Raw genomic sequence first — 21,415 nt, forward strand, 5'->3', positions numbered from 1 at the left:
TTGATAGAATTCAAAACTGTAGGGTCTTTTTGGTTTTTTGATTTGGGGGGTTTTTTGTTTGTTTATTTTACAACTAGTGTATATAACGGATATATCTTATAGTGAAGACTTTCCTGTAGCGGATACGTTGAATTATTAGAAATAACTCCCCCATTTTCTGAGCCTTTATGAAGAAAACGCTTTTTGTTTTGTAAACTTTCATAAGAGAGTCTGCTCTAGTGTTTAAGATTTCTTAGTAACCTAAAAGTGGAACTTGAGTACAGGATTCCTAGAAAAAAATTGTAACATTGGCTAATGAAGAACAGTAAGTTTTATCTTCCACTGTTCATGAAAACAAAAGGTATAAGAGTAATACCTAGTGGAAACTAGTCAGTTGGCTAAAGAAAACTCATCAGGGAAGGTTGAAAATATTACTCCTGTGCACAATGTGATTAACTGTCATCTTTCCTCTTAGCATCCTTTGATATGTGTTAAAAAAAAAAATCACTCTGGCAACCTTGAGAAGAGTGGATTGGAGAGAATCAAAACTAGTGTCCACTCCAGGTGAGTGATGACAGTGGCTTTGATTGGGATTAAACCATTGGGAAGGGAAAGAAACATATAAGGGATTACTAGGAAGACTGGAAAAAATGAGTTAGAGAATCAAACGTTACTTCCAGGATTATAGCTTAACATCTGGATGTATTTACTAAACTATGGTCCTTTGCAAGAGGACCAGGTTCTTCTAGTTTGTTTGGGTCTAAGGGGGAAGATGTGTTCTAGTACAGGTGAGACATTAGGTGGGGATGTCAAGTAAGCAATTAGATACTTAAATCTGGTGTTTAGAAGTTAGCCTGGGGAGTTCCCATTGTGGCTCAGCGGTTAACAAACCCGACTAGGATCCTTAAGGATGTGAGTTCGATCCCTGGCCTCGCTTAGTGGGTTAAGGATCTGGCGTTGCCATGAGCTGTGGTGTAGGTCACAGAGGCGGCTCGGATCCCACGTTGTTGTGGCTGTGGTGTAGGGCAGCGGCTACAGCACCGATTCGACCCCTCGCCTGGGAATTTCCATATTCCTTGGGTGTGGCCCTAAAAAGCAGAAAAATTTAAAAATTAGCCTGGAAACATGTTCCAGTATATAGATGGTAACTGAAGCAAGAATTTTCTAGGGTGAACGTGTAAAATGGGAGGGGATGGAATCCTGATGGAACCCCAACATTTAGCTTTTGCATAGGTAGGGAGGAGACTGAAGAAATTGAGAAGTCGCTATAGTAAAAGTGTGAAAGAAATACAGAGTATGGTCTTGGAAATAGAATAGTCAATTTCACTCAGTTTAGTTTTTCTACTCTCAGTATATTCTATATTCTACTTCAATATTATTTTACTTACTGTGTCTTTTTCTAAGACTCTGCCCTGTCCAAAATAGTCACCACCAAGTAGCCATGTGTGGCTATTTAAATTTAGGTTAATTAAAATTAAATAAAATTTAACTTTAATTCTTCAGTCATGCTAATCACATATAAATGAATATGAGAGAGAAAGCACAATGGGAAAATATAAATGATTGATAGTTAAAGTGAACTTTATGTGACTGATATTCAAAGAAGTCTTCTGGGTTTTTCTGGATTTGGATGGTTATGTTTTGCTGAATTTTATTTATTATAGGCTTCATGACTTTTAACTAGCACTGTTTCTTGGTGCAAAATAACATTTATCATATATCTTGTCAAACACACACCTCACAAATTTTTGCCATTGAGATTACAATCTAATGGATTACACACTTATTTGATTAATTTGCTTAAAAAAAGAATAGCTGCTTTCATTCAGAGTTCAATTTTTCTAACCTCCAGAGCACCTCTTGTTACTTCTTAATCAATGCCAACTTGAGGCAGTTGAGAACACTAGTTACCTATTCAAAAAGTGCTGATAGATTGGTTTAGAGAGGATAAAATTAACATGTTAATGAATGAGCCTAGGTTTGCAATGATTACCATTTTTTCTCAAAATGTTTGATGATTTCTTTTTCCTTCCGTGAAGATCAACTTAGATGCAAGTTAATCTACACATTTTGACCTTTGATGTCAACTTCAAAAGAACACTGTACAGTCAAGAATTCTTCCTAGTAACTCCTAATTCGGAGTTCAACCAATGTTGTTCAACCTTCCAAATTGTAGAAGCAGAAGGAATATGTCCAACTCTCTTTGAGGCCATCAGTATCCTCATACCAAAACCATGCAAAGGTATTATAAGAAAACTATAGACTAATATCTCGTAAACATTGATATAAACATTTTCAACAAAATATTAGTAATTTGAATTTTACAAGCATAAAAATTATACATCAAGTGAGATTTATTCCGGATATGCAAGCCTATTCTGACATTCAGAAGCCAATTAATGTAATCTATCACATCAACAGACTAAATCACACGATCATATCAGATGGAGAAAAAGCATTTGACAGAGCCATTTATTAGGATAACTCAGCAAACTTGGAATAGAGGAGAAAGTCCTCAACTTGATAAAGAACAAAAGCCCTATAACTAACAGCATACTAAGTTGTGAGAAACTGGAAGCTTTCTCATTAAAATCAGGAATAAAGCAATGGTGTCTCTTCTAGCTTCTTTTTAAAGTTGTAATGGAAGTGGTAGTTAATAACTCAAGGAAGACGGGAAGAAAGAAAACTTAATTGGAGTTCTCTGGTGGCTCAGCCTGTTAAGGATCTGCATTGTCACTGCTGTGTCTTGTATCACAGCTGTGGCACAGGTTTAATGCCTGGCCCTGGAACTTCCAGATACCATGGTCTCAGCAAAAGAAAAAAAGAAAGAAAGAAAAAACCTCTTGTTTGCATATGATGATCATCTACGTAGAAAGTCCAAAAGAACTGATTTAAAAACTCCTGGAACTGTTAAAGTAATTATAGCAAAGATGCAAACTTCCAGGTTCATATACAAAAGTCAATTGTTTTCCTATATACCAGCAAAGAACAATTGGAATTTGAAATTAAAAACAATACTATTTACCTTAACATCCACAAAATAAAATACCTTGATATATGCACAAGACCTACATGAGGAAATATACAATCTTTGATGAGAGAACCCAAAAACTAAGTAAATGGAGAGATTTTTATTCCATGCTCTTGGATAGAAAGTCAATGTTGTCAAGATGTCAGTTCTTCCAAACTTGATCTATAGATTCAAGGCAATCCAATCAAAATCTCAAAGTTATTTTGTAGATATTAGCAAACTGATTCTAAATTTTATATAAAAAGCTAAAAGACCCAGAATAGATGACACAATATTGAAACAGAAAGACAAATTTGAAGGACTAACACTACTTGACGTCGAGACACATATATATCTACATTGTGGTACAAATATCCCCTGCTATCCAAAAGTAGAACAATCCTATGAAACCTTTCATAAGATGAAATGGTGTAAAATGAAGCAATTAACTTAGGACATCTTGCTAACAAAAGCACGAAATAAATTGAGATAAAGCAGAGATGCTCACAGACACAGTTCAAAGCTATGGTGGCTTGATGCTGAGTGTAGTTTTCAGGAAGGGAGCTTGGCAGTTCCACTCTGGCTCCTTGGGGTGCATGCTGCTTCTATAACAGCTCACTGCAAAGCCAACACTGGACTTCATTTTTACTTTTCACTTTTTTTAGTAAAAGTAAAAATCCTCTTTGGATTTCTTTCAGTTAGGGAAAACAAATACTAATGTAGGTCTGTCATAAAAGTAAAATGTAGAGCAAATGTTCAAAAAGTGGGGAATACATGTATTAGTGAAAGAATAGACAAATCAATGGAACAGAATAGAGACCTCAGAAATAGACCCCCCACAAATATAGTCAACTCATTTTTGACAAAGGAGCAAAGGCAATTCAATAGATGGAAAAAAATATAGTATTTTCAACAAGTGGTGCTGGAATAACTGGACACCAGGTGCAAAAAAAAAAAAAGAAACCATACCAAAGGCATGATCCATGAAAGAAATAAAAGTAGGACTTAATTAAAATTAAAAATTTCCGCTCTGTGAAAGATTCTGCAAAGAGAATGACAAGACAAGCAACAAACTGGGAGAAAATATTTACAGAAGAGTATTTGATAAAGAACTATTACCCAAAATAGACAAAGAGCTCTTAAAACTCAACATAAAAATAACAACCTAATTAAAAACTGGTGAAAAGAGCCAGACACCTGAGAAAATATTCAGATAGTAAATAAGTGTATGAAAAAATATTCAACATCATACATTAGATAATTATCATTAGATAATTGCAAATATATAACAACAATGAGGTATCACTGCACCCTTATTAGAATACCTAAAATCCAAAACATTGATTAACACCTATTGCTTGTAAGAATGTGGAGCAATAGGAAATCTCATTCATTAACTGTGGGAATGCAAAAGGGTACAACCACTTTGGAAAACACTTTGGCATTTTCTTTTCCTTTTTTTTTTTTTTTTTTTTTTTTTTTTTTGCTTTTTAGGGCTGCACCCATAGCATATGGAAGTTCCCAGGCTAAGGGTTGAATTGAAGCTGCAGCTGCCAGCCTATGCCACAGCCGCAGCAACATGGGATGCAAGCTGCATCTGTGACCTACATCACAGCTTTCGTCAATGCCGGATCCTTAGCCCACTGAGAGAGGTCAGGAATTGAACCCAAGTCCTCATGGATCCTAGTTGGGTTTGATACCACTGAGCCATGATGGGAACTCCTGGCATTTTCTTATAGAACTAAGCATATTCTTACAATACAATCATGCTCCTCGGTCTTTACACAAATGGGTTAAAAACTTATGTCCAGTAAAAATTTGCACTCATGTTTGTAGCAACTTTATTCATAATTTCCAAAACTTAGAAGCAACCAAGATGTCCTTCAGCAGGTGAATGTACACACAAACGGTGGTACATCCAAATAATGGAATATTCAGTGCCAAAAAGAAGTGAACTACCAAGCCAGAAAAAGACATGATGGAACCTTAAATGCATATTACTAAGTGAAAGAAGCCAAGTAAAAAGACTATGATTCCAACTGTGTGACAGTAAAAAAGGCAAAAATTTTTAAGATTGGTTGCCAAAATCATGAGGAGAGGAATAGGTGGAGCCCTAGGGATTTGAGGACAGTGAAACTATTCTGTTTGATACTATAATGGTGGATATAGGTCATTATACATTTGTCAAAACAAAACCCGTAGGATATAGACCAGGAGCAAACTCTAATAGAAACTATGAACTTGGATGATAATTATGTGTCAGTGTTAGTTCATCAATTGTAACACATATAGCATTCTGATGCAGCATGTTGATGGTTGGAAAAACTGTGTGTGTGTGTGTGTGTGTGCGCGCGCACGTGCACACGCACGTGCTAGAAAGATAGAGAAGGTGAATATGAACACTGTTGCACATAACCTTAGGGATCCAATGAAGATGTGTTATGTGAAGATAACTGAAAGAGATTAAATCAGTCAACCTCAATCTGAGTTAATTCACTGACATTCTTTGGTGCTCTGCCCCATCCCAATTTCATTTCTTCATGCCCAAATCAGAGATTTGAATACTCTTACTGGCACCTTCCCCTCTACATGGGAACAGGTGATATGGTAGGCAGGATTTAGTCTTTTAATTAAACCAATCCTTCTTGTTTCTTAAAAGACTTTTTGCTATCATAAATATGTTACAATATTGCAAAAGCCAAACCTGTTTGCAGCCAAAACTTCTAGGTAAAAGGAGATTTTATTTTTTATTTTTTTGTATCTTTGCCTTTTCTAGGGCTGTTCCCGTGGCATATGGAGGTTCCCAGGCTAGGGGTTGAATCGGAGCTGTAGCCACCAGCCTACACCACAGCCACAGCATCACGGGATCCACGCTGCATCTGCGACCTACACCACAGCTCACAGCAACACCGGATCCTTAACCCGCTGAGCAAGGCCAGGGATCGAACCCGCAACCTCATGGTTCCTAGTCGGATTCGTTAACCACTGTGCCACAACGGGAACTCCTAAAAGGAGATTTTAAATACAGCTCAGTTTATATTGTTGTACAGTATTTGATGAGGCCTGGTTTGTTTTTGCATTTTCAGTCTAGTCTTACCTCTAGACTGAATTTCAGCCTCATCGAGAACTCAGTATGAGGAATAAGGAGGCTGCCTGAATTTGAATTTTCCCATCACCCCTGTGCCCTCTGTTACCCCTCCCCAAACTTTCAGAAAATTATCAAGACGACCAAATAAAACCACACATGACCCACACTTTCAGCATTACCGGAAGACAGAAAATAAATTCTATAAGAATTTCCCCTGCTAGATGCTGCTGCAAGTTGGTGGGTGTGGAGAGTAGGAAAAGGGGGGGGGAGTAAAAAGAACAGATAAATTCATCCCAATAAGATAAGTTCAACATTAAATGCCAAAATACTGTATGTTAGGACTTGGTAGTTTATCATACTGGCTACAGAGATGAGTTTCCAGAAATGGATGAAGACTTGAATGAACACTTTAAAAGTGTCTATTGGGTACCTGGGACAATTGACCAGACCAGTTGACTCAGGGACACACTATAGCAAAATGATCAGACTCAGATATTTTAAAAAGGTGCTTAAGGCCTCTAGGCAAAATATAAATGATTTACAAAAACCAGATATTGAGAGTCATCAAACTTAAAAGCAACATGCAAAGCATGGCAACTATGAAGCATCATTCTCAAGAAACAATGTAAATTGAGATTATATCCAATAAAGCTATTTTTAAAGCACATGTATATGTGTGTGTGTCTATACCTAGGTGTGTGTATGTGTATGTATATTTCTTAGCTCTGTCTGCTGAAAAAGGACCCAGAAGCAAACACTCTAGGAGCAATGAGTACTCCTAGTATCCAGATCCTGGTTGCTATTAACCCACTGACAGAAACCAGGGCTCCCTTGAGAAATGGCTGATTCCTAGACTAGAAGATCCTTGAAATATCTTGTTAAGTTGGAGCAAGAAAGTGCCCTCCAAACTGATGGGAGAACATCATAATGACAGAGAAGCTAGCTTGAAGAAGTGACCAAATCTGGGATTATTTGGACACCAAAATAGTTAAGAACAGTATTTAATTATAAATTATGAAAAAATAGGAAGCCATGAATCCATATCAGTGATAGATACATAAATGGATAGGGAAGAAGTAAAAGGTCTGTGGAATGTGGTAAATGAAGAGGCAGGGCTGAGAAAATAATTTAGCAACCATCACAATAAAAAATGGTTCAAGCAAATATCAATAGATGCTAAATCTTGGGGAGGTATTTTGATGAGCAGGACATTTGTGTGATTGTATGGTGAGTCCCCACAGATTGCTTATTTGTTGTGAGGGGGGAAATGGTAGCTATAAAACAGAAATACAACAAACATTTTGGCTAGGTGATCAAAATTAACATTACCAACAAAGGGCGGATAGATGTGATGTTACTCTGGATGGAATACAGTAGGAAGGACACAATGTCACATATGTTCCTGCTGGGAATGTATAACTGGAATCTAATCAGGAGGACTTCAGACAGACTCCAAATGAAGAATCTTCTATTAAAAAACAAACCCTTCTGTACAGCAGAAATTGACGGAACATTGTACATCAACTGTAACAAAAAATTTAAAAAACCAAAACTCTCTTCTTCATAAACGTCAGTGTTATAAAGGACAAAGAAGGGCTGTAGAAATAATCTGTTAGAGGCCACTATAAAAATATGACAAGTAAATGGATCTTAGACTGACCTGTGTTGGAGAAAAATCCTATTAGGTCAATTGACAAAAATGAAATACAAAGGTGGATTGATAAAATGCACCAACTGAAGTGGATAACTGTTCTAAGGACATCTCTATTCTTAGAAAATACACACTGAAGTAATTAAAGGTGAAGGGCTGTGATATTTGCAGCTTACTCTCAGTTCTGAAAAGTAATATTGTATAACGTGCGTGTGTTTGAGACATACAGGTACATACACACATAACAAGTATATGATGAAATGGGATAAAATCATAAAAATAGGTGAATCTGGGTAAAGGGCATATGAATCTATTCTTACGACATTTTTGGTGAGTTTGAAGTTATTGTAAATAATGTTTGTGGGTGTTCCCATTGTGGTGCAGCAGAAATGAATCTAGTATCCATGAGGATGTGGGTTCGATCCCTGGCCTTGCTCAGTGGGTTGGGGACCCAATGTTGCCTTGAACTGTGGTGTAGGTCACAAATGAAGCCTAGATCCCACCTTGCTGTGGTTGTGGCGTAGGTCAACAGCTGTAGCTCAGATTCAACACCTAGCCTGGGAACTTCCATATGCCATGGGTGAGGCCCTAAAAAGAAAATAAATAATGTTTGTAAAAAATTATTTGTTGATTGCCTGACTCATACACAAAAAAGCTAGTTTAGATAGACGAAAAATAATTTTCATTCGTTTCTTATTAGAAACTATTTAAAATTTGGGAAAATAAAAGTCTTTCATACTCGGCAGACATCTCCTTCAGGCACAGCAAGGAAAACCTCACCTCTGCCTCCTTTAACCTAACATCACATTAGGGTGATGTTTCTTTTGCCTGAGAGTTTTAAGAATTTCTATTCGCTTAGAAATATTGCGCTGTAATTAACCTGTCTTCATGCTTTACTCAGTTGCAGTTCAAAATTTAGCTTTCAGACCGAGAGGTGAAGAGTGACAATTAAGAGAAAATGACCTCGCTCTGACTCTTTGCAGACAACAGGTGTCATTGTCCTGTGCCGTACCATTGGTCATTTTGGTTAGACCATTTCGGTTGACCAATTTTACGTGTCTCTTCAAAGAACCAGCTTTTGGCTTTAATGATTTTTCTCCATAGTTGTCTTGGTTTTAATTGATTTCTGCCCTTCATTTTTCTTTCCTTGTTTGTTTTGGGTTTAATTTATTTCATTCATTCATTTATTATTGAGATATGTATTGAAGTATTATATTATTTTCAGGTGTACGACATAGTGATTTGATATTTGTATATACTGTGAAATGATCACGTCAATAAATCTATTTAATATCCATCACCATACATAAATACAAATTATTTTTTCTTGTGGTGAGAACTTTTTAAGATTTACTATCTTAGCGACTTTTAAATAGGCCATACAGTATTGTTAACTATAGTCTCCATGCTATAGTTACATCCCCATGATTTATTTTATTTTTTAAATTTTTATCTTTTGGTCTTTTTTTGGGCTGCACTTGTGGCACATGGAGGTTCCCAGGCTAGGGGTTGAATCGGAGCTGTGGTCTCCAGCCTACACCAGAGCCACAGCAACGCGGGATTGGAGCCGCGTCTGCAACCTACACCACAGCTCAGGGCAACGCCAGATCCTTAACCCACTGAGCAACGCCAGGGATTGAACCCGCAACCTTGTGGTTCCTAGTCAGATTCGTTAACCACTGTGCCACGATGGGAACTCCCTCATGATTTATTTTATAACTGTATGTTTGTACCCTTTGCCCTTTACCCATTTTCTCACTTTTATTCCCCACCCCTGGTAACCACCAATCTGTTCTCTGTATCTATAAACTTGGGGGGGGGGTTGTTTGTGTGTGTGTTTTTAAAATGATTTTTATTTTTTCCGTTATAGCTGGTTTACAGTGTTCTATCAATTTTCTATTGTACAGCAAGGTAACCCAGTCACACATACATATATACATTCTTTTGCTCACATTGTCATGCTCCATCACGAGTGACTAGGTGCTATATAGCAGGACCTCATTGTTTATACATTCCGAAGGCAATAGTTTGCATCTATTAACCCCAAATGTGTGTTTTTTAAAGATTCCAGATGTGTGAGGGAGATCATATGGTACCTTTCTCTGTCCAATGTATTTCACTTAGTATAATGCTCTAAGGATCCATCCATATTGTCACAAATGGCAAGATTTCCTTCTTTTTTATGGCTGAGTAGTATTCTATTGCTCTGTTGTGGTGTGTGTGTATATATCACATTTTCTTTATCCATTGATCTATTGATGGACACAGGTTGTTTCCATATCTTCCTGTTGTAAATATTGTTGCAGTGAATGTGAGGGTGCATGTATCTTTTTTAGTTATTATTTTATTCAGAAGTGGCATTGCTAGATCATAGGGTTCCTCCATTTTTTAATTTTTTTGAGGAACCTCCAGATTGTTTTCCACAGTGGTTGCATTAATTTATATTTCCATCAATAGTATACCAGGGTTCTCTTTCTTGTTTTTTTAATAATAGCCATTCTAACATGTGTGAGGTGATATCTCATTGTGGTCCTGATTTTTATTTCCCTGATGATTAGTGATTTTGAGTACTTTTTCTTGTACCCATTGACCATCTGTATATCTTCTTTGGAAAAATGTATATTCAGATCCTCTGCCCATTTTAAAAACAGGATTGTTTATTTATATTTTTGTGATCGAGTTATATGAATTATATATTTTGAATATTAACCTCTTACCAGATATATGATTTGCAAATATTTTCTCCCATTCTGTCAGTTGCCTTTTAATTTTGTTGATGGTTTCCTTTGCTGTGCGGAAGATTTTTAGTTTAATATAGTCTCACTACCACTGTTTTCCCCGTTTCCATATGAAAAACCAAGGTCCAGAAGACTGTTAGTACAGTTACTAAGTGACAGAAGCAGGACCAGAGATCAGGTTTATCTTACTCCAAAGACCACATTCCTAGTGACTTCATCCTAATATATCTGCAAGCAGGGGCCCCTTTAGGAGGGAAGAGCTTGTTTTTTGCTGGTGTCATTCACTAGGAAGAATGGGAAAAAGAGATCATTTCCAGGGAGCAGAATGACCAGATTACCTTTAAACTCTGTGTGTGTGTGTGTGTGTGTGTGTGTGTGTGTGTGTGTGTTTTGTTTCAGGCATGGAGTCTCCATGGTTTCTTTGAATAAATGTGAAGCGTGATTCACCTTACCTAATTAAGTTAATGAATGTTATTTTATTAGTTTAAAAGTTATTAATGTTAGTGACAAATATCTCCTTCACACCCAAGGACCAATGGCTCTAGCTCTCCTGTTGTGCCTGAGAACAATTAGCCATCACTCACCATAACGGGTTCAAGGTGTTCTTTTTCTTATGCTCCTGGACAAAAAAGGCAAGATAATTCATCTGGATGTGGTGGGAAAGGGCCCTTATGTGTGAGGACTGACCTGGAAGACCTAGGGGTGATAGTAAGCTGTGTGTGTGTGTGCACATCCCTGAACAGTCATGTTTTAGTGGCAACACATATATGTCCTGCAGGGTTGGGCAGCAGCAAAAAAGAGTCAGTTGGGAATCCAACTTTTCCTGGCATCCTGAAGGTAGAGTTGATCTGGCACATACTGCAATCTTTTAGGTGTTGACCAGAGGTCTTTGCAGGGGCAGAAAACACCTGACTTCATCTTCTAGGTGGGGGCAGAATGGGCTAGTACCTTAGAAAATAGACGAAGACGGTGGTAGGACTTCACACTTGTTTTCCTGGGACTAGCAGGGTGGATCTGGCAGTCACTGATGAGAAACACAGCAGGTGGTGAGTAAGGCAGCTCCTTCCAACAGCACTCTTGGAGGTAATGCTTTTCGGTTAGCTTATATTCTCCTCAGTAGCAATGTGCTTGCAAAGGGCTCTGGCACAAGAAAGTGGAGGAATTAAATAATAGCTCAGAGGAAGCAATAGATTTTTTTTCTAGTGACTGCTGTGTCCCTCACCCCCTCCCACCCCACCCCTGTGCCAGCAATATAGTGACTAGACAGATGTTTGTAGTTTCCTGCAGCATTTGGTTCCAGCTGTGTGCAGGGCACGGGCAGCAGTGGGAATGATGTGTTTCTCACCAGCTTATCATGTTCAGATTGGTGAACACATGTGTTTAAGTACGGTCCATGGGTGTAGGTGTGTAGCTGGTGTCTGTGTTTGTGTCTGAACTTCTATTTATGAGGGTTATATCGCAGCCTAAAAGTCCAAGCTAATGGGGCATGTAGTTTTTTTCTTAGAGAGTCAAGTCAAGACATAGAGATAGAGAATGAGAGAATCTTATACCTATATCCCAGAACTAGTTGACTCAACTCAATCCTAATTTTAGAATTTAGCCACCTTCTTCAGGGCCTCTTACTTTTCGGGTAACTTAATTGTAAGTGGTATCCATTTATTCACGACTTCCTTCATTCATCACACAAACACTTATCATGTATCCATGCCAATGCGTCTTATGTTTTGGTATTTATTGGATTACCCAGGTATTTATTAAAAATACAAGTAAATGCGTAGGTCCTTCCCTAGTCATGTTGAATCACCAGGGGCTGTAGGTTCCAGAAATTTGATTTTTAAAACGCCTGTTTTAGGCATGTTCTGGGAATGCAAAGATGAGCAGGACAGACCTTTCCCCCTCTTAGACTACTGGACACACGAACATGTAAGCGAGACCAATAAAGGTTCGCCCAAGCTCTGGAGGTAATACGTATTGGCCCTTGAGAGGGAGTGGTTGACTGTGCCAAGGGGAGGCCAGCTGTTCTGGAGTTGCACAGCCAGGTAGTGAGGTGCTGGCTCTCCATCAGGTTGGTCACTGGGGAACGCCTAGTCTTGTGCAGTGTGCAAGATGCTCTACCAACGCAGGAGGCACCAGAGGTGGGGTGAAGGAACACATCTTGCCATGTACTGTCCTGGTCTAGTAGCCACAGTTGGACCAGGAGGAAAGGGAAATAGGATGGGTCAGGTCAGGTTTGCATTTACTTCTGATGAACTTCTTGCAGGTTCTCTTTTGTTAGTGTGGGAGAGGGTGAGGTCCACAGAAATGAACTTAGAAATCTCCTCAGGCTAAAAATCAGGAAACACAAGGTCCAGCTGTGACCCTGATCCTTATTTTATTTTTATTTTTATTTTTTTTTGTTTTTTTGCCTTTTCTAGGGGTGCTTCCTGCGGCATATGGAGGTTCCCAGGCTAGGGGTCGAATCGGAGCTGTAGTCTCCAGCCTATACCACAGCTACAGCAACGCAGGATCCGAGCCTCGTCTGCAACCTACACCAAAGCTCACGGCAACGCCGGATCCTTAACCCACTGAGCAAGGCCAGGGATCAAACCCGCAACCTCCCGCTTCCTAGTCAGATTCATTAACCACTGTGCCACGATGGGAACTCCGACCCTGCTCCTTATTAGCTAGGCTGCCTCCCTAACCTCTCTGAACCCTGTTTTCCCAATTTGTAAGGGCAGATGATAACATCTACTTTACGGGCTGTTTGGGGAATTACATAACAATGAGTATGTAAACTGTTATAACATTGAGTATGTAAACCGTTATAACACGCATTGTGCCTGGTGTGCGGTCAGTGCTAATGAATAGTATTTAGTTATTTATCCAGTTTTATTGAGATATAATTGACATGCGACACTGTACAAGTTTAAAATGTGTGGCATAATTGACTCACATCATGAAATGATTATCATAATAAATTTGAATCATCATCTCATACAGATAACAAAATTAAAGAAATGAAAAAACTGTTTTTCTTATGATGAGAACTCTTAGGATTTATTCTCTTAATTTTCATATACAACATACGGCAGTGTTAATTGTATTTATCACGTTGTACACTACATCCCTGGTGCTTATTTATCTTATAACTGGGAGTTTGTATCTTAGTGAAAGTTCGTACCTCTTAATCTCCCTCACTGATTTCTTTCCTCCTCTGGACTCCCTCCCTTTTGACAACCACATGTTTGTTCTCTGTATCTACACCTCTGTTTTGTTATGTTAATTGGTTTTTTTTTAGATTCTACTTATAAACAAAATCATACAGTATTTATTTTTCTGTCTGACTTATTTCACTTAGCATAGTACATTTCACTTAGCATAATACCCTCAGAGTCCATCCATGTTGTCACAAATAGCAAGATTTCCCTCTTTTTTGTGGCTGAGCAGGATTCCATTGTGTGTGTATGTGTGTGAGTTTATCACACTTCTTTATCCATGAATCTATTGAGGGGCACTTAGGTTGCCTCCATGTTTTGAATGTTTGTTAAATAACGCTGCAATGAACATATGTTTTTGCATGTATCTTTTCTAATTAGTGTTTTTGTTTTCTTTGGCTGCATACCCAGGAGTGGAATTGATGTATCATATGGTAGTTCTATTTTTAATTTTTGAGGAATCTTTATACTGTTTTCCACAGTGGCTGTGGCAATTTATGTTCCCAGCAGCAATGCACAAGGGCTCCTTTTTCTCTACAACCTCTCTACAACGTCGCCAGCACTTGTTATTTGTGGTCTTTTTGATGACAGCCATTCTGGCAGGTGTGAGGTGATATCTCATTGTCGTTTTCATTTCCATTTCTCTGATGACTAGTGATGTTGAACGTCTTCTCATGTGCCTACTGGCCATTTGTATATCTTTGAAAAAAATGTTAAGTTCCTCTGTAGTACTTATTTTTATTAATAGTAGAAATAATAGTGGACTCCCATTTGTGTGCCCAGAGGTGACTTTTCCTCAGGCCAGGAAAGCCAGCCTCTATATTTACAGTGGCTCTCAACTGTTTTGTTCCAGGTCCCTGGAGGGCTGGGGCACCCTTCTGGCTGTCCCAGGAGACTCAGGGCAGTTATTCTCAATCTGGGGTCCATTCTTGATAGCTTAGGCTGGCTTGATAAAAGTCCCCAGGTCATGTGGACACCCCCTCCCTGCCCCTACCAAGGCACTTGTTCATTACTCCTGCCCCCACTGAGATTTATTGCTTAGAGCAGTGAGTTTTAACCGAGCACGCATATTAGCATCTCCCAAGGAGCTTTGTTAAAATACACAGTCTGCAGTCCATTGCAGACCTGATGAATCATAATTACCCTGGTGGAGCACCAATAAGTGTATTTCCCTTTCCCAGGCAATGCTTGATATACAGGCCCAGTTAAGAATTATTGTCTTAGTGGATATCTCTCTGCTCATTGCTGTCTCACTCAGCAAGTACAGCACTAAATCTAGCAATAATAATAATAATAATAATAATAATAATAATAATAATAAAGGTGTCCACATAGCTTTTCAAAGCTCAGAAATACTGACCATGCATATCCAACTAAGGAGGCAGAGGTGATAAGGTGGTGACAAGGTACATGTGTTGAGAGGAAGAACTCTGCATATAAAGGGGCTCTGTGTATAGTCCTGGACATGCTGCATACTAGGAACTTAACGAAAGGCAGCTATTGTTATTATTAATAATTGTTGTGTCCTGGCCTCTGAAGCCCTAGCTCCTTGCAAAGCTGATTTCCACATTAGGAGAAAAGACTCCAAACCCAGGAATTAAGAAACCGTCTGGCTGTTTGTGAAGCATTTAGAAAATGTGACAAGAGGTGTCATACGCAGGCTAGCCGCAGAGATTCCAAGAAAGGAAGACACTGTGGTCTCTGTTTTCATTTCCCATTTTGCTTCTGAAATGAGATAGGAAGGAGAGACAGGTATCAGCAGCTGGTGTGGCGATGGGAGGTGACAGCCTCTCAAAACTCAGTCCCCAAGGCCTGTGAACAACACAGTGAAGCCCAGATTGCCATGGGCTTTGTCTCACTCAGCATTTATACTGAAGGTTTGGGGCTCCTGGTTACTGTGCAAAGATGAGTGTAATCACATTTCCAACTGAGCCTCATGCAATGTTTCTGCCCCCTGTTGGGAGATACAGAGCTGAGACTTTCTCAGAAGATAGGAAAAAATGGATTTGATAGAGGGAGGAAATCCTGCCTTAACTTTCTTAGATGCTCCCGACAAGGGGATTAGAAAGACTCCCCAGAATTAAGACTGGAAAGGGAGGGCATCCATCCCGCTGGATCAAAGATTGGGAGATGAGAGTACTGAAGTCATGTGAGACACCTGTGAAGTACTTTGAAAAAGTACAGACTTCAGGACTATCCATGTCAAGACCAACAGCATCAATCACTGTATCACTGGTGTGGGCTATAGACATCAACCAGGGTTGAAGGTGATGCTCAAAGTATTTAATTTAGTCCTCAGCCCCTGACCCTGAACCCTGCTGGTTAGAGAGTCAGTCTGTTTAGTTCTTCGAACTCCCAGCTTAGTTGACTACATACAGTATTTTGGTTTAGCAGGTCCTTAAATAAGACACCTTTTCTTTAGGTCTAATCTCTCTCCTTCTGAAAGCTCCTATCCTCCTGGGCCGTACCCTTAAACTGCCTGCTGTTTATTTGAAAAGTGCAGATAGCACAATACAAGCTGGTGCTCCAGCAACCGTTAAAATCTACCACAGGGCATCTAGCAGGCAGAGGAAACTGTAGTCACCCCCACTTCATGCTATTCCTATCAGAGAGAACATGGAAAATATTCCCTCTTCTCTTGGCCAGCGCCCTCCCCTTACTGAAAGATGGTGTCTGTGCTTCTGAAATGGGGGAGTGGTGGTTGGGTGGAGCCTAGCTTTCTGGCTTCAACAAAGACACAATGGTTCAGAGCAGATCGGAGCAAAGCAACCAGCCGGGGCAGGATCCAAGCCTCTCTTGGATCTGCGGGAATGCAGCGTTGCCCTGTGCTGGTCCAGGGTGGAGTGTCAGTCCTGGCCTCTGATGCCAGCCCTTCCCTTCCTTACATGACTTTATCAGACCAATCCTTTGTCCCTTCGGGAGCGGGGTTGGGTGGGTGGGGTTTAGACGCACAAGAGTGTAAACTTCCGAAGATTCCTGCAACATGACAAAATGCAATTAAAAATCTGGGTTCTATTTTCTTGAGTTTGGACGCAAACTTGTCCGGAGATAAGAGAAGGCGCTGAAGGCAAAGAGCTGCAGGGGCGGGAGAAGGCTCCCCGGGCGCTGGCGGATAGCTTCGCAGCGGTGACGGCCAGCGGCCGGCAGGTGTCAGTGCGCCCTCGCTCTGTCTCCGCGCGCCGCCTCGGATCCGGGACCCCTCCTCAACGCGGTCTAGGGGGCGCGGTTCTGACCCCGGGCCGCTAGCGTCCCTCAGATAGCTCTGCGGTTGGGACGACAAGTTGGCTGCCTCTCCCCAGAGCAGAGCTCTGAACTCTGGCGGGCCCTTTCCCCGGGCGGTGCTTCCTATTCCGCCCCAGGGGTTGGATCCGAACCTTTGCCTTCCTCTCTCCACAGCCCCACTCGCTCCTCCGCCAGCAGCACTTGGGGACGAGTGGAACCCGGCTGCCACAGATGCGGCCTGTACCGACGGTTGTTTCTCCCGATTCGGCCAGGGGTCTGTATCATCCTTTCCTCCTGGGTCCCACTCAGTCCCATGTGGGCACTCCCGGGTGCCCGATGCCTTCTGCTTGGCGGGCCGGGAGATACTCAGCCAATTCCCAGAATGACCGCTCCCGCCCCCCTCCCCCCGCACGCTCTTTAAATCCCTCGCTTAAGGTACCCGCCCTCCCAAAGGGTCAGTCTCGCCGGGGGGGTGGGGTGGGTAGGGCGCCAGTGGGTCAGGCGCGGGGCGCGGGCGCTAGACCCGCGGAGGGGAGGCGCAAGGGGCGGGGGAGGGTCGGCTTCCCACGTGGGGGCTGACGCCGGCTGCTCGGCAACGCCGGCTTGATCCTTGGGCTATAAAACCAGTCCACCGTGAGCGCGGCGGCGAAGCAGCGGCCTCGGCAACGGTGCGGACGCCTAGCAGCAGGCGCGCAGCCGCCCGGCCACCCCCAACACCTTCTCTCCCGAGCCTTGAGCTCCTGCCCCAACTCACGCCGCCCTCGGACCCCAGCCTGTCCGGTTGAGCTCAGCGCTCGAAGCTCGCCGGGCCAACGCCCAGGAGACCCCCTGCCTCGGCTGCGGCTCCTGGAGGGCCAATAGCCCACCCGCCCGGGCCCGCCTGAGGACGGGGGCGCCTTCATGCGGCCCCTAAACCCCTCACCCCGCCGCCGCCGCCGCCGCCTCCGAGCTCCGCGCGCTGCTCCCCAGCCCCAGCAGGGCACGCAACTTTGGAAGTCCCGCGGCGCTCCGAGAGGCGGCAGAGTCAGCACCCTGGCCCCAGCTCGGGCCCCGCCGGCCACGCCGTGTCTGGGGGAAGCGAGAGAGTCGGTAATCGCTTCGGGGATGTAAGGAGACAGACGTAGGACCCCAAGCCAGCATCAGCACCCCTCGGCTGCCTCCCGGGGTGGGGGCGGGCCCCGCACACGGTAAGACCTCTTGCTTTCGCTCAGGCTCAAGAGTCAAAGATATAGATATATAATTTCCTGTCATTCTTCCAAGTCATCAGGCCACAGATGATTTTGTTCTCCCTTCTTGAAGAATAAATCTCTCTTTCCCCAACGGCTCGACCTACTCTCTCCCGCCGCTTAGAAATAAAACTTGGCTGTGTTTAGGGAGCGGGAGCGAGAAGGCGCAGACCCCCAGCGCCCGAAGCGCGGGCCGGGCGCAGTTAGCGGGAGCCGGGTCCATGGGCCGCTAGCGGTACCGCAGCTCGTGCCCGGCCTCCCTGAGGCCCCTTCCCCATGTGAGGCGCGGCTGGGCGAACGGGGCGCAGGAGGAAGAGGAGGACCTACAGGCGCGGGGCCGGAAGGCAGCTGGCAGCAGGCCCAGGCGAACGGGCACCCGCGTTCATGTTCCGCCAGGAGCAGCCGCTGGCCGAGGGCAGCTTCGCGCCCATGGGCTCCCTGCAGCCGGAAGCGGGCAACGCGAGCTGGAATGGGACAGAGGCGCCGGGGGGCGGCGCCCGGGCCACCCCCTACTCCCTGCAGGTGACACTGACGCTGGTGTGCCTGGCCGGCCTGCTCATGCTGTTCACCGTGTTCGGCAACGTGCTTGTCATCATTGCCGTGTTCACAAGCCGCGCGCTCAAGGCGCCCCAGAACCTCTTCCTGGTGTCTCTGGCCTCGGCTGACATCCTAGTGGCCACGCTTGTCATCCCTTTCTCGCTGGCCAACGAGGTCATGGGCTACTGGTACTTCGGCAAGGCGTGGTGTGAGATCTACCTGGCGCTCGACGTGCTCTTCTGCACGTCGTCCATCGTGCACCTGTGTGCCATCAGCTTGGATCGTTACTGGTCCATCACCCAGGCCATAGAGTACAACCTGAAGCGCACGCCACGCCGCATCAAAGCAATCATCGTCACCGTGTGGGTCATCTCGGCCGTCATCTCCTTCCCGCCGCTCATCTCCATCGAGAAGAAGGCAGGCGGCGGTGGCCAGCAGCCGGCCGAACCGCGCTGCGAGATCAACGACCAGAAGTGGTACGTCATCTCGTCTTGCATCGGCTCCTTCTTCGCGCCCTGCCTCATCATGATCCTGGTCTATGTGCGCATCTATCAGATAGCCAAGCGCCGCACCCGCGTGCCGCCCAGCCGCCGGGGTCCTGATGCGGCCGCCGCGCTGCCGGGGGGCGCCGAGCGCAGGCCCAATGGCCTAGGCCCCGAGCGCGGCGTGGGTCGCGTGGGCGCCGAGGCCGAGCCGCTACCCGTCCAGCTCAACGGTGCCCCGGGGGAGCCCGCGCCCGCTGGGCCCCGCGACGCTGACGGGCTGGACCTCGAGGAGAGCTCCTCGTCTGAGCACGCCGAGCGGCCCCCTGGGCCCCGCAGGTCCGAGCGCGGCCCTCGGGCCAAGAGCAAGGCTCGGGCGAGCCAGGTAAAGCCCGGGGACAGCCTGCCACGGCGCGGGCCGGGGGCGCCCGGGCCGGGGGCGCCCGCGACTGGGGCCGGGGAGGAGCGCGGCGGGGTCGCCAAGGCGTCGCGCTGGCGCGGAAGGCAGAACCGCGAGAAGCGCTTCACTTTCGTGCTGGCGGTGGTCATAGGCGTGTTCGTGGTCTGTTGGTTCCCCTTCTTCTTCACCTATACGCTCACGGCCGTAGGCTGCTCGGTGCCGCCCACTCTCTTCAAGTTCTTCTTCTGGTTCGGCTACTGCAACAGCTCGCTGAATCCGGTTATCTACACCATCTTCAATCACGACTTCCGCCGCGCCTTCAAGAAGATCCTCTGCCGTGGGGACAGGAAACGGATCGTGTGAGCGCTGAGTCCGCTCCCAGCGAACAGACTCCAAGCCGTCCGCTGGCAGCTGGGATTGAGGGGCGCGTCTATGTAGTCCTTAGCCCTCTGAAACCCGGGTCCTGCCTATTCCGAGTTTCTTGTCGGGAGGGTTGCTCTGCGGCGTCCTGCCAGCATCTGCGCTCCCCTACCAGAGAAAAGTACTGGTTGCGAGGGCCCCACGCCGCCCCCCACCCAATTGTTTTTAGGGCTGCTCGCACTCAGAGCAATCTTCCTGGGTTCTTGGGCAGCTCCAAATCAGTGTTGTTTCCTAAAGGTATTTTTTCCCTCCCCTGGGTCCAGCTCTCAAAGTAATTCAGAGTAAGCACGAGAGCCCAGAGGGCATGGTTCACAAAGGGTTAATAGATAGGGGCTACCCAGCCCTGGCAAATTGCCCTCCCCTTCCCCCAACTCTCTTTTTAAACAAACCGAGCAGGGCAGCTCTGCCGCCCTCCCATCCCCACCCTGTAAATACTCACTATTTTTGATAGTACGGGGGTGGGGGCGGGGTGGGGAGGGTGGGGATGGTCCCCGGGGTTGGGGGTGGGGGTGGGGATGGTCACCAAGGTTGCTTGGCTTTTGATGTTGAAATCCTGGCTGTTGGAGATGCCCTCCAGGCAGACACTATGTCTAGTTCAGGGCAAACCTCTTTGCAGCCCAAGCCCTTTTCTAGTGTCATTACTTCCCCCTGTGCCCTTTTCACTGGCAACTGGTGACTGTCCCTTGGGACTGGACCTGCCTTGAGATGTCCTGGGTTTGGGTGGGGGGAGATTTCTGTTCATTTTTCCCTGTGCCTAAAAGCATAATTGCCTTTTCCTATGTAAATATTACCATGATGGACCAAGACAGAAGTAAATGAACCTTTCTGCCTTGCAGCAGCCCTGTGTATAAAGCCATTATCCTCTGATGCACCCTTCACCCCAGTACCTCACTTGAAAACCTTCTCTTTCTAGTGCCCCTTCCCTCCATTCCTCTGGGGCCACTGCTTGAAAACTATGTATGTTTCTATTGTGTATGTATGTGCACCGCACCCCCCAAAAGTGCTGACTGTGGGAAATCTTTTCCCTGCTGTTTTTAGACACAGGGAAGTGGAAATTATGTGGAAGAAGCAAACCTGAGACAATTTGCCCAAGGTAAACATTTCGAGAAGACAAATGGGCCTGCCAAACTGTACAGTTCCTGCCCCGAGAGCTCTTAGGTATCAAAGTGTTGTCCATTTTTCCTCCCTGTTTTTCTGGTTCAGATCAAGTCATTGATGAACTCCCAAAGTCGCGGGAGGAGGGCGGAGATCTTGTTTACATCCACGTTTCCACATGTTTTAGACAGAGACTCTTTAAGGCCTGCACTCTTATTTCACTAAAGAAAAACTAATGTCAGCACATGTTGCTAATGACAATGGATTTTTTTTTAAATAAAAAGTTTACAGATCAAATGTGAAATAAATATGAAAAATGGTCCGTCTGTTATCTGAGTTTTCGAAAGCATTCAGACTCTGGGAACATCTGAAT

General features: G+C 44.2%; 1 protein-coding gene and 1 long non-coding RNA gene across 2 annotated transcripts; both read left to right on the forward strand.

Annotated features, from left to right (window-relative positions):
• The first annotated feature begins 403 nt into the window (after positions 1-403).
• LOC102167161 (uncharacterized) lies at positions 404-3,952 on the forward strand. Its single transcript, XR_307812.4, has 2 exons — positions 404-543; positions 2,019-3,952. It is a non-coding gene; the product is annotated as an uncharacterized LOC102167161 (long non-coding RNA).
• Positions 3,953-18,537: 14,585 nt separating this feature from the next.
• Positions 18,538-19,890, forward strand: ADRA2A (adrenoceptor alpha 2A). Its single transcript, NM_214400.1, has one exon. The coding sequence runs from the start codon at positions 18,538-18,540 to the stop codon at positions 19,888-19,890; it is 1,353 nt and encodes a 450-aa protein (NP_999565.1).
• The last annotated feature ends 1,525 nt before the right edge of the window (positions 19,891-21,415 follow it).

The sequence above is a fragment of the Sus scrofa genome, chromosome 14 (assembly GCF_054392235.1).
Source record: "Sus scrofa isolate SSC_HxYL_T2T_F1_AM1 chromosome 14, Sscrofa_HxYL_maternal_Yorkshire_Landrace_v2.0, whole genome shotgun sequence".
NCBI classification, from domain to species: domain Eukaryota; kingdom Metazoa; phylum Chordata; class Mammalia; order Artiodactyla; family Suidae; genus Sus; species Sus scrofa.

Excerpts from the sequence above, each read along its gene's own strand:
- ADRA2A (NM_214400.1), top strand. The coding sequence starts at position 18,538 with ATGGGCTCCCTGCAGCCGGAAGCGGGCAACGCGAGCTGGAATGGGACA.